This window comes from Mustela putorius, unplaced genomic scaffold (genome assembly GCF_011764305.1).
Source record: "Mustela putorius furo isolate JIRA1106 unplaced genomic scaffold, ASM1176430v1.1 tig00000831_pilon_pilon_pilon, whole genome shotgun sequence".
In the NCBI taxonomy this organism is placed as follows: domain Eukaryota; kingdom Metazoa; phylum Chordata; class Mammalia; order Carnivora; family Mustelidae; genus Mustela; species Mustela putorius.
Window position 1 is genome coordinate 2,186,521 of NW_025421490.1, and position 12,937 is coordinate 2,199,457.

The 12,937-nt window shown below is 46.4% G+C and overlaps 1 protein-coding gene across 4 annotated transcripts in view; it reads right to left on the reverse strand.

Moving 5' to 3' along the window:
- Window positions 1–12,937, reverse strand: part of KIF13A (kinesin family member 13A) — a 202,885-nt gene that overhangs the window by 67,887 nt on the left and 122,061 nt on the right. For all 4 annotated transcript variants that reach the window (XM_045085069.1, XM_045085067.1, XM_045085066.1 and 1 more), the window contains exons 6-9: window positions 12,190–12,370; window positions 9,305–9,392; window positions 7,743–7,877; window positions 6,821–6,933 (exon numbers count right to left, since the gene is read on the reverse strand). In XM_045085069.1, the coding sequence (XP_044941004.1) occupies window positions 6,821–6,933; window positions 7,743–7,877; window positions 9,305–9,392; window positions 12,190–12,370 (517 nt within the window). The remainder of the gene's footprint in view (window positions 1–6,820; window positions 6,934–7,742; window positions 7,878–9,304; window positions 9,393–12,189; window positions 12,371–12,937) is intronic.

Sequence of the window (12,937 nt, forward strand, 5' to 3'; positions counted from 1 at the left end):
TTCAAAACAAGGCCTCTGTCTCAACTTGCTGCCTCCTTGGAACAAAGGGAATAAACGTGCAGGGTGAGGAAACTGCCACGGTGGGTGGGAGGTAACCAGGTCACCCAGTGACCAGGGAGCCATGATGCCACCCCTCCCTGCGACCTTCCACCCGGGAGCAGTGATGCAGGCGCTTGCAGGATCTCAAAAACCGCGTGTGAAAACTGAACAGTGGGTTTGCGAATTTTAACATAACTTCATTCCTAGGGAGCTTAAGAATATAACGAAATCACAAATTATGGATCCTGCTATATTGCTGTCTTCTCGTGCTGGAGGCACATGGGCAGCTCCCAGGTTTCCAGGACAGGGTGGGGCTGTCTGCCCATCTGAGGGGCTGAAAAAATTGTCCCAGGAACCTTTCTCTTCTACCAAAGTAGAGCTCCTTCCCGGAACCTCAGGGAGGAGGAGATAGTAAAGCAGTTACTAACCTTTGGGCAAGCTCCTGGGCTGGGGCGGTGGGCACGGATTAAGTGGGGAGGACAGAAGGATTAGACTAGGGGATAGCGTTTATGACCAGAGAGCCATGTTTTAACACTGACATTTTTAAAATCTACCTATCTACTATAACAACAGAGAATTTGACATTAAGAAAGTTAAGAAAACTAGGAGGATCAAAAATAAAATAAAAGCAGCTCTAATAAGTACAATCAGTGAGCAAAATATTGTCATAACTTTTTCCACCCCTTTTCTACACCTTCCTCCAACCTCCATAGTTTCCCTTGAAACCCTAACCACCAGATTCCTTCCCTCAGGAGTAGCTATGATGTGATGTCAGTTATCTACACTCTCCGGGATGGCTTTCAAATATATGATTTTACCTATCTTCTAGTGATCTTTGTCTAAGGTCCTAAGTGCAATAGTTATTAAACTTTGCTAGAGTTACCTAAATGTGTATTTCTCTCTTTCTACTTAAGGTTTTGATTGCTTCGAGAGCGGAGACCATTCTAGATCATACCATTATTACTGTGCCTGGCTTACAGAAATCAGTCAGTCAGTATCTGCTGAGTAAAACTGAGTCTAAAGGACACTGAAGAACAGAACATGGGTCTCTTTCTAAAAAGGACTGATTCGATGCTGGCTTTGGTACTCTCTATGGATGTTTGAGAGAAAAAGGGAAATGGTATCCCCTCTGCCTTTTTTACTTGCTAACAAAATCCTGATTTTGCTGGGAGGCTTATGCTGGGCTAAAAACTCCACTTTGCAGAGTCCTCTGCAGCTTTGCGAAGCCATGAAACACAGCTCTCTGGCCAATGAGATGCAGGGTGACATTACCGGGTGGGGCTTCCAAGAAAGCTATTGTTCTGGTAGAAAAGGTACATATTCCGTAGACATAAGCCAGAAGCCAGTGGTCCTTTGCCCTTCCTTTCCCTCTGTAGTGTGGAACACAGATAAGACTACAATGCCTGGAATGATAGAGTCATCTTGAGGTCATGAGGACGACGTGAACACACACTAAGGTTCGCTGACGACATTTTTGAGGTGCTGTACCAGCCCTTGGGCTTCTTGTTAAATGAGGAAAAGAAATCCAGCATTTTGGTCGTCACTACAGCTATTGCTTACAGAAAAATGCAATCCTTTGCTTTTAAAGAAAGTTGAAAGATGTTGAGGTTAGTGGGCTTGAGTTAGTACTTTTCCCAGGTAAGTCTCCACTCTTAACAGTAAAGGGAAAATGCAAAGAATATGTGTGGCAACCCGGGGGCAAGGACAATCCCATCCTGTGGCAGGAGAGGAAAGCAAGCTGTGACCTTGCAAAACAGGCCTCGTCCCACTCCCTACTGATTTCTGGTGGCCGATGCGAGTCAATCAAGTCCAATAAAGCGCAAAGTGTAACAAGTACCATTCCCAGTCTCATTTCCGTTTCAAGTGCCATGGTGAAATCAAGTATACACAAACATTTCAAAAAATGAGTTCTCTTGAATATTTTTTCTGCAGATTTTAGTAGACGTAATACCTAGAATTCTGTCATCAAATAAGTTCAGGGAGTAAGTTCAAGTTACATGGGATTCATGAGTCTCCCAAGGGAGGCTTTTGTAAGCAGCTTTGCTCAAAATTATTTGTCCAAGGGTCTTTTTCTGCCCAGAGCCACTTTGGGAACTAGGATTTCCCAAAAATGCTTTGAGAAACCATGAAGTCACAATGCCATGTGCCCCAAAACATGTGACCACTGCCTCCCAAGGAGATTTTTGCTCTGTCCTTTGTGTGTGTCTCACGTTAAATGCAAAGATGTTTATTCAGAATTTTCCCCCACATATGTGGACCCTGCGATGGGTAAGTGGTACATTGATAAGGACCCCTACCAGCCCTTGAGTAATGGAGAGAATTGGGCCATTTCTACTCTCCCTAGGTACAAGTTCACGTTTGGTTATGCAGGCAATATCCATTTAAGTGAGATTTCTGAGAAAATATGATTAAGAGTCCTGGGAAGTACTTAAGAAGAGAAAAAGGAGGAATGAGACACACGACCCATTAGAGATACTATGCTTATACTTTACTGCATTGTCACATAAGTTATTGGACAGAATCCTAAAAGAACATATATCTGCATCCGTAGAACAAATGTGGAGTAGAACCCCTTCGGGGAAATGTTTAATATACATTTTATAATCAGCCACAGTGAGTGAAATGGAACTGAGACTAGGAATGACACTCATTAGAGGAGCACTGTTTGCACTTGATAACTGGCCATTACTGAGAAGGACAGAACCTTTCTCAGTGACATTCCCAGGGGTTTCAGCGAGCATCCCATGATGTGAATGAGCGCCCCGAGAAGCGAGCCCACGGGCCTCCAGCCTCGGGGACAGACTTCCTCACTCCATCCTCAGCAGACAGGCAGAGCGACAGACGGAGTTTTCGGCTATTTTCCCCTGCGAGGATGGTCTACAGACCTACTCCTCCCGCTCCCAGAACAGGCCGTGGCAGTGCAGCCACGCAGCACCTTAGCTCTCCAAATAAAGGAATAATGTGTGCTTTAACGCTCTTAAGAGCTTAAGGAGAGACGAAGCTCCTCAGTTCGGAGCCCATTAAGCAGACACTAATGTCTGCGCGAAGTCCCTGACCGGTCTGTGTAAGAGGATTACTATGTTCCATCAAGAGAAGCCCAAATGGGCCGACAGAAAGCGTAGGACACATGTGAGAGATTTCTTTAAATTTAGCACTCAACGGGGCATTAATTTACGGCTTAAAAAGCCATTTGTGGTGCCATCAGGCAGCCCCTTTCAATTTACTATTTATTTTATTTGGTTAGTACACACTGACACAGAGCTCACTACATGATGCGCACTTACTAATAGTAACTAATTTAATGCCCATAGTCGCCTTGCTCACAGGGTTGTTTCCTCAGCCATGTTTTACAGCTGACAAAACAGAGGCACCCAGAGGTCACGCAGCTAGTTTCTGTAACGAAGAAATTCCAGTGTCTCCTCTGGGAAGCCCTCTCTGAGCCTTCCAGCTGCGCTGTCCCCGTGTTCCCACTGCCCCTCTCTGGTCAAGCTTCCATGGCCCTTAATGTAGCCAGACTTCCCCACTGGATCTGGACCTTCCCAAGGCCAGAGTCCCATCTACCCCTCCCCTTGCTCTTATGCGCATCTAGTCCTCAACACACATCGGCTACACGGATCAAAGATGGGCAGGTGCGCGCCTCTCGCCTGAAATCCTTGGGGCCACCTGGGTGTGGAAATGCAGAATATTTTGAATTTCAGGAAGTGCAGTGCATGCATTATACATGACCACGGGCAGATCTGGGACAGCAGCCTGTAGTAACATCCATTTGCATTTCTACAGCTAAACTTACAAATGGCCATGCTACTCGAGTAAACAGAAACTATAAACACAGACAAAGAATAGAGACAGCCTCACAAGAGTTCAGGGGAGGCTCTACCAACATGTAAGCTGTGAAGAAAAAAAAGAAAAGCGCTTGGTTTTCAGAGCATTCTGGATTTTGGAATGGCTGGTAAGGAACAGAGGGCCAATTTCCACGAAGGTCTCCCAGACAGCTCTGCAGATGTCAGGGAACCACTTAATGGCGAGATGTCCTGTTCATGCAGTTGCTACATCCCCACGACCACAGAGAAAAGCTGGAGGACAGGCTGGAGAGCTGGGTCCAGAGTGGGCTCCTGGGGCACAGGCACCTGCCGAGGGAGACCAGAGAGGTGTGTGGGGTGAAGAAGACAGCCCTGGACTAAGGCACAGTGGAAAAGGACCCGGGGCATCTCTGTTCCCTTGGAGCCAGTTTGTTTGTTTGTTTGTTTGTTTGTTTGTTTTTGGGAAAAGCACAAGGCCAACTCAGCAGACATCCAAAGGCGGGTAACGGTGTCACACAAACAACAGTTCCATGCTTCAGCGTTGGCTGATACAGGATCTCCCAGTGTTGTCTCGTCAAAGAAAAAAATCCTCCTTCCTTTCATTTTTTCAAGTGAAGTGACCTCCTGTTGTCCTAAACTATGTGCTCCTCAAGGGCAGGATTCAGGCTGTGACAAGTAATCCTAACACAAAGCTCTCACAGCTATCAGAGCTCTGGATGGCCGGGAGTCCAGTACGTGTCTCACTGGGCCACGAGGGTGTCCGCAGGGCAGCGCTCCTTTTAGAAGCCAGAGGAGATGGGACTGTTGCCTCGCCTGCTCCAGCTCCTACAAGCTGCCTGTGTTCCTTGGCTCGTGGTCCCTTCCTTCACTGTCAAACACGGGACGGAAGGGGAAGGCTTCTTCACCCCCCATCACTCTGACCGGCGCTGGCCCTGCTGCCTCCCTTCGTCACTTCACAGGAGGTTTGTTCTTACAGCAGGCTCACCCGGATCATCGCCTCTTCTCAGAACCTTAATTCATCACACCTGCCAAGTTCTCTGTGTTGCGCGGTCACGGATGCACAAGTTTTGGGAATTAGGATGGGGCATATGGGGGGGCGGTGGGGAGGCAATAGTGTCTACAAGAATATCTGAATTTCTCTTGCATCCCTAGCATTGACTGCAGTGCCAAACACACAGCACAGAATAAATGTCAGCTCAGCCTTTATTCGTATTACTTGAATGTCTTCAAGCATTAGTTGCCTCATCTATAAACAGAGATAAAAATACCTACTAGGAGCCTTACATGAAACAGAGCATATGAAAGCGCTCGGATAACTATAAAGAACCCCCACAATGAGGATCAGCTCTCACTGACTAGCAGCAGGAAATCCAGATCCATTTGTGAAAAACCCAGTGTATAAATAAGGAAAGACAGCAGGATGCTAAGAGCATTCCACTCAATTCAGTAGGGCATTATGGAAGAGAGAGTGTTGCAGGGGATGTAAATCACGTTATTACGGGGTCTGGAGGCACTCCCGTTTGGGACCATATGTAATTCAGTGGCCAAACTGAAGAGGGCGCTACTAACGTGACTCCAGGACCAAGCATGAGGTAGAACTCTTGCAGGCAAACAGAACACATGGTCACCGCTGGTACTCCATGGGGCTCTGAAGCCAGACTGCCCACAGCCAAATCCAGACCCACACTTAGAGCTCACTGTGGAACGCTGAGCTGCGGTGCCAGCCTGGGCTCCTACAGTGCTTGGTCATGAAATACAGCCAAACCCTTTGTTATGAGAGCAGGAGACAGGATGACCGCAAGATTAACCCCCTAAAGCAGCAGTCTCTTCAGTGAGTGCCGCTCTGTCCAGCTGATAGAGGGGGTGATATTTGCCTTCTAATTTTAAACTTCAGCACACTAAAATTATAACGTGCTCACATCATTTTAAAGGGCAAGCCGCACAAACGGGTTCCTGCATAGACTGCTTCTTGTCACCTTCTATCCTAAATGAAACCCAAGTTATTATGTCTCGAGAGAGAGAGATGTTACAAATACGAACTCAACTACTTTCTGCTGAACTTGGAATAATGATGATGATTACGCTATTTGTACAGATTATAAAAATATTAACTACAGCAAATAGTATTGATTCAGTGCACACAAGACGGGCCAGGCACTGCTCGAAGTGCATCCTGGGCATACATGCCCAGCAAGACTCTAGCAAGTCTACAAAGTAGGGACTGCTAGGATCCCCATTTACAGATGAGAAAAAGCACGCACAGAGAGGCGAAGGGAAGGATGAAACTCTGGCAGTCTGACTGGAGTGCACACTCTTAAATGCAAACTCCGCTCCCTCTTGAGTGGGAAAGCAACACCCCTCTTGCCCGGCAGGAACCATCCTGGGGTACCACATTATGGAAAAGAACAAGCCCTCCACTTGTCTGTGCTGAATACCTGCTGAATACTTTGTCTGCCTGGCGAACTCCTACACACCCTGCACCACCCTGATCTCTTCCAGCCCCTAGGACAGCACAGGACACACCACAGGCTCCCAAGGCAAACCCTGAGATTTCAGCGTGGCAGCTATGGGACAACTGTTAAGTTTTGTCAGGCGCTGACGTTGAAGCGGTATCAGCTGTACAAAGGGACTCAAAGCAGGTTTTCTTTTCAGAGGCAGCTCCTCGGGTTCATCTAAGATACGATTCGATTGACAAGGCTGTGAATGGCCTTTACCTAAGACCACACTAGACATGATGATGACACGCACAGCGGTGCAACGTGTAGCTTCACACAAACCTCATGCATTTCAGGAGAGACAGGGCTGTTGGTTTTCTTCAACTCTGTTTACTAAAGCTACACAGACTCAGACGCACCTGCCACCAGAACCACCCATTCCCTTCCGGCACCCCAAGCCCCACCCCCGACCCCGGACACAGCCGGACACCTGGGAAGCTGGGTGTGAGGCTGCTGGGAGACCCCAAGTCCCACCGGCCACCTTACTTGTTAATGTTGCTGCCTTCTTTGAGTCGCTCTCCTGCGGCTCCTGTTTTGGACACTCTCTCGCTACCTGCCAAGTCCACCAGGCTGACTTTACTGACCTTCTCTCCCGAGTTCTGGTTGTAGGGAACAAGAGAGAAACAGCACACGTGAGGGCAAATGCACACATCTACGCGGACGTCTGCTCCGTAACTGAGGGCAGCCGAGTAGCCCTGCCCCCACAACAGGGCAGGGGTGGAGCCATGGGGATTTGCGATGTCACGGTCAATTTTTTTTTTTTTAAGTTTTTACTTTATTAGTTTTTACTTTTTATTTAAGTTTTTACTTTTATTCATTCAAGTCATCTCTGCACCCAATGTAGGGCCCGAACTCACAACCCCTGGGATTAAGAGTCACATGCTTGTCTGCACCTGAGCTGGCCAGGCGCCCATTACAGCCAGTTTTGAACTGCTGCGGGAATACAGTGTTTGCATGTCGCTGGGGAGCATGTGTCCTCAGCTTTCCGTGATCTGGTCAGGAAGCCAGAGATTTTCTGTGCCTTTGAGGAAACACATGAGGATTCCTGCATATTTAGGTCAAAATCCTCTTATTTTGAAAAAGTGTTGTGGTTTCCTCTCTAATAGCCCTTAATGGCGATGAGGTAGACTCAGTCGTTTTTAGGGGAATTTCAGGAGTGAAAGGCTACATATTAAAAGCTGTATGGTGACATCACTGCTGCTCATGGAGTTTACACAAGAAACGCAATTTTTTTTTTAAGTTATATATAAAGGAAGACCTCATAAGTGGAACAATTTAAGTAGCTTATGTAGTAAGCAGCAAAGCCAGCATGAAATTCCCAGCCACCGAATCCAACCACGAAGCCCTCCAGCCCTGCGGGACGTGTGCGTTCCTTTCCTGCCCCTGGAGGCTGTCCCCGGGCTCTTACCCCAGACTGCAGGTCATAAAGTGTCTGTGTGATTATGATGTTGAACACAGCATGGGAGCGGCTGCTTTCCTCATTCATGTTGGTCGCAGCGACCGTCCGAGACTTATTTCCCTCAGACATCAATGACTCAATATCCTAGAGGCGAGGAGAAGGAACCCATTAGAAGCGCAAACACAGGAACACAGTCCTGCCCACCAGTACACGGAGTAATGACCTCCCAGGGTGCGCCCGGCACTGCCCTTCCATAAGGACCGCCTCCCCGACTGTCTTCCACAGGGCAAGGGCTGAGCCTCCACCTCTCACCACCTTCTAGAATAGGAAATGTTCCCCCAATTCTGGCCACCCCGCAATTGTCCCCTTTCTCTGTTTAGCACCTCTTTTTACCCTTTGCAACTTCCTAGGGGGTGAAAGAGCTAATGTTCATGGAGCACTCCAGACACTCAGTCACACTGGTGACTTTATGTGACTAACTCTCCTGTGCTTAATGACTCTGCAGAGCCACAGACAGCTTGTTGACGTGGCCCCTCGGCCGACATCGTGACCCTCCAGCGACAGGGAAGGCTTATTCATCTTCGAGCGCCTGGAACCCATGGGCTCTTACACAATGTTAGACGTGTGAACTTTGTAAAACAAATATTCCCCTAATGTTAGCCACAGAATATGGACGTTCACGGAGCTCAAGTAACTTTACCCACATCTAGCGAGATACAGGGCAGGGGTGGCTCTTACTAGTACGTGACAGGGTGAGAGAGCAGGGAGCTGACCGCACTGAGCTGTGAACCACACCCCCGATTCAGCACCTTGACCCCGAGAAGTTTCCCTTCATTTCAGAATCTGGGTGCTTTTCCAGTGATGGCTGCACTCTGTTTCTCATCTGAGCGACACTAAAAACGTCTTCATCTACATGGCTGGGGAGAGTTAGCTCACAGATTAACTTTCATCAGTCTGAGGGGATGGTGGGACGGCCACAAGCCAGGGACAGCACGACCAGGTAGAGGATGCCTTGGCACACTCTTGGGTGGGGATTCTCCAGCAACAGAGACCGGGCTGTTTTAGGGGTTTCCAAAACAGTGATGGCAGAAGGCAGGCTAAAACATCACGTCGGGATGTAAGAGGGTGTACAAATCAAGGAGCTGGAGAAGGAGACGCGTCAGTCAGTGGGGAGGGGAGCGATTCAGGAAAACAGAACCAGAAGACTGAAGGGTGATGGAAATGAGCACAGGAGACCCTGTCAGCAGAAAGGGAATGAATGAATTGCCCAGCACTGCTTGTGTGTGTCCAGGTTGCTGTAGAAGGACACCACTGACAACCTTGGGGAGCAGAGTTTCAACAAGGTGGCATGAAAGAAAATATTTGCAATTCACACTGCCGAGCCTCTCTGGCCACACTGTCGTGCCTTTACAACAAAGCAGGTCGAAGCCCTTTCTTTCTGTGTGGGGTATGCTGCTACTGGGTTTCTGAGACCGTGCATGGTACCAATATGCTAGAAAGCACTCGCATGAAAATACGCTCAACATTACCTACATGTTTTGATTTATTGCCAGTTTTTAATTGACACTTACCTCAAAACTAGTGACAGCCAGCTGGGATAAACCATCTACGTATGGTCCCAAAACTTTATGCTCTCGAACTTTAAGAGACTGTCTATTCCTTTGGGAGGAAGGAAAAAGGAATGAATGAATCAGACCAACCTGAAAAGCTTTTCTTTCTTTTTAGGTACTCAGAAAGTAGGGTTGCAATTTTTTTTAATGATCAAAAAGTATTCTAAAAGCTACTTTATTTGGATTAGGAGAACAGCATTCCTTATGAGGAATGTCTTTTATACTCTGATTTCTATTTAAAGCAACTTACTATTTAAAAAATTCTCTCTCTACTCCCAAACTAAACAGCCAGCACACAGAATTCGCGTGCAGGCTCACTAGGCTTGCTTTAGTTGAAGAACTTCAGTTTTTACATTGGAGGGAAAAAAAGAAAGAAAGAACATGCAGAATTGAATTTAACCTTAAGACGATTTCATATATAAGCACACTCCCAGTTTCAGCAAATCATGTCTTAAAGTTTTGATCAAGCAGTGGACAATATTAAAGTGTTTTAACTTGCTTTTTTAAGGCTGAAATGATTTATGCTGCTTCTATGCTGACAATTTCATACAGAAAGTGAGCAGAACAGTTGTCTGCAGTTACTGCTATTTTGGCTCTGCGAATGAAGACTTTAAGACTTTTTTGAATTTCTGAATGACAGACCTGGTTTAAAGCTTATCAATAGATAACTGAGACTAAAAGCAAATCTATATCTATTATGAGCATATTACATGTGCCACCTTTTCCACTGCATTGGCTGTTAATGCCTTTCTTTTTTTTTTTAAAGATTTTTATTTATTTATTTGATAGAGAGAGATCACAAGTAGGCAGAGAGGCAGGCAGAGAGAGAGGGGGAAGCAGGCTCTGCCGAGCAGAGAGCCCGATGTGGGGCTTGATCCCAGGACCCTGAGATCATGACCTGAGCTGAAGGCAGAGGCTTAAACCACTGAGCCACCCAGGCGCCCCTGTTAATGCCTTTCAAATCAAGTAGCAATGTCTGGCGTCACTCGAGGGTGGACAAAGGTAACTCAGAATCACCGAGCTCTTCCCAAAGTTGTGGCACTGCTCCTAAGAACTTTTCAGTTATCCCACTTAAATCTCATAGAAACCTACAAAGGAGGTTTTCCTGCCTTTATGGATGAAGAATTCAATATGACACTGAGCAATTCGTGGACTCTAAACGGGGCCAGATCAAGTGCCCATCTTCAAGAGAGCGAGTGGGGTGCACCCGGGTCTGAGACTCTACTCACTCGGCAGGCACGACCAGAGACTCCTGCATGCTATTCTGGAGCCAGAGAAAGCGAACCCAGCACAGTGTAAGGTGCTTGTGATGCTATCTAACACAGGGCATTCCTGTACGCTGTGGGGGGTGGGGGGGCGCCATGAACTGGTACGAGTCCTTTGGAAGACAGTTTGGCAGGACCTCCTAAAGCCAAAGACTCAGTACCTTGTTGCCCACAGATCCACCCCAGATGTACTCCCTAGGAACTCCTACTTTTGCACATGCAGAGAACTGTGCAAGAATGCTCAGGGCAGCACTGTAGCCGTAGAAAGCGGAAACTGCGCAAGTGACAGAAGGCGAGATAGATGAGGGTAAAATCATACAACAAAGCACCAAACACCAGTAAAAATGAATGCATTGTTACTTCATACATCAGGATGAATGAATCATCAAGAGGAAAACAGCAAGTCCACGAAGGACTTATATACTATGATGTCCCTTACACAAAATTTCGAACTGTGCAAAATTCTGCGTAAGCTCTAAGGAGGATGAAGATAACGAGAAACATAAAAGTCATCGTTGTGATTACCTTGGGGAGGGGTAGGGAATGGAATGGAATCCAAGAGAATCAGACAGGGTTTCAAAAATATTGGACATGTTCCATTTATTAAGCCAAATGGTAAGTAGGACCATTTTATTATTCTTTGTATCTTACATGTATTATAAATATTCTTTCATAGGCAAATAGTTAATAACTTTAAAGTCAATGTAAGCATTTCCCCCTGATTGGTTCATTTCCTTGTCTCCGACAATTCTGATCTTATGATGATACCCTTGACTTATACAGGTGCTAAAGGTGTTTAAAAATAATTCAGGATGCTGAACTGTATTTTGAGAACGACCTCAACACACACATCCCTCCACAGACTTGAAACACAGGATCACAGTGCACCAAAGTACTAACAATGGTTACTTCTGAGTACTGGGATTATTGGTCATTTTTATTTCTTCTTACACGACGCCTATCCTGTAAATTCTCTGTATTTATTATTTGGAAATCAGCAAAAAATTTTTTCAATTAAAAAATAAGTAAATAGCCTTCTCCTTCTATGAATCAAACTCATCTGGTTTTTATCACCTAGTTTTTAAAAAAACACCCATGCCTGGGATTCCCCTTGGGTCCACTGAATCATGATTTCTACGGGTGGGGCTCAGGCCAGCGTATCCCTCAAAAGTCCCCAACGTGATTCAAGTGCACAGCCCAGGAAGAGGATGCTTTTCCAGGCTTGATTGTTTCAACCCTTCTAGTACTCACCTCTGATTTACAGCTGCTGCCTTCCAATATGAATCGGAGGACAATTGTGTCCTTCTTAACTCGATTTTTATGAACAAGCCATGGTACCAAAAATAACACCGACAGTAAAAACATCTTTTTAAATGGCATATCTAGGCAACTTTATTCATGAATATAGGATAAACTACATGTCTTGGGTATACCAGCAGGCTCTGAGAAGCAGAGGACTTCTCAGTGAATGAACTGAAACCACGGCAGTAACTGAATAAATATATTCACTTGCAGTTTTCATGTAAGGATTATTTACAATTATTACTCCCATGACAAGCTTAATTTCAACCACTAACTTACCCTTTGGGGTCTAAAAGATCCCGAACTTTCTCATTATAAATTTCCATATAGGACACTTCGACTTTAAAGGTCTGTGACTCATTTTGCTCTAGAGAGATCCTTTTAAATAAAGCACAGCAGAGCCTTGGAATGAGGCCCAGCTGCTCAGCACTGCCCATCATGGAGAAGGATTTTCCCGAACCTGCAAAGGCCAAGCAGAAAGAAAGGAAGACAACAGAGCGAGTGAAACGTAAGGCTTCCACACGACGTGGTCTCTACACTTATCCGCCAGGGTCACAGAGCAGAAGTGGCCGACTCAGCCCTCAAGCCCATGCCCCCGGGCAGCCCTGCTGGCCGTTCTTTCTGTGACGTTCATGGCCTCCAGCTTGATGGAGGGATGCCTACTAATAGAACCACTGTGAACACAGACTCGTGTGAATGCTAACTATACATTGTCGAGGAACATGGACAGTACTTAACCCCCCAAATATTTAATGTTTGTGGAAATGCTTTGATACGCATTCTGTTTTCTGAGTCTCGTAGCTGTCCTGTGATGGGACAACAGGCAGTACTGATGGGACTTATTCTAACTTTCTCGCTGAAGCTGTGGTTAAGAGCTGAGCCCCCAGTGAGCTTCTGCTCTGCACGTTCCCAGCACGTGCCCCACAGCCCCGTTTTGATAACGCAGGCACGCCTGTGCCCAGGGTCGGTCCGCTGCACAGGAGGATACCAAGAGCTGTTCTATGGCTTTTTACTATAACGTTTAATA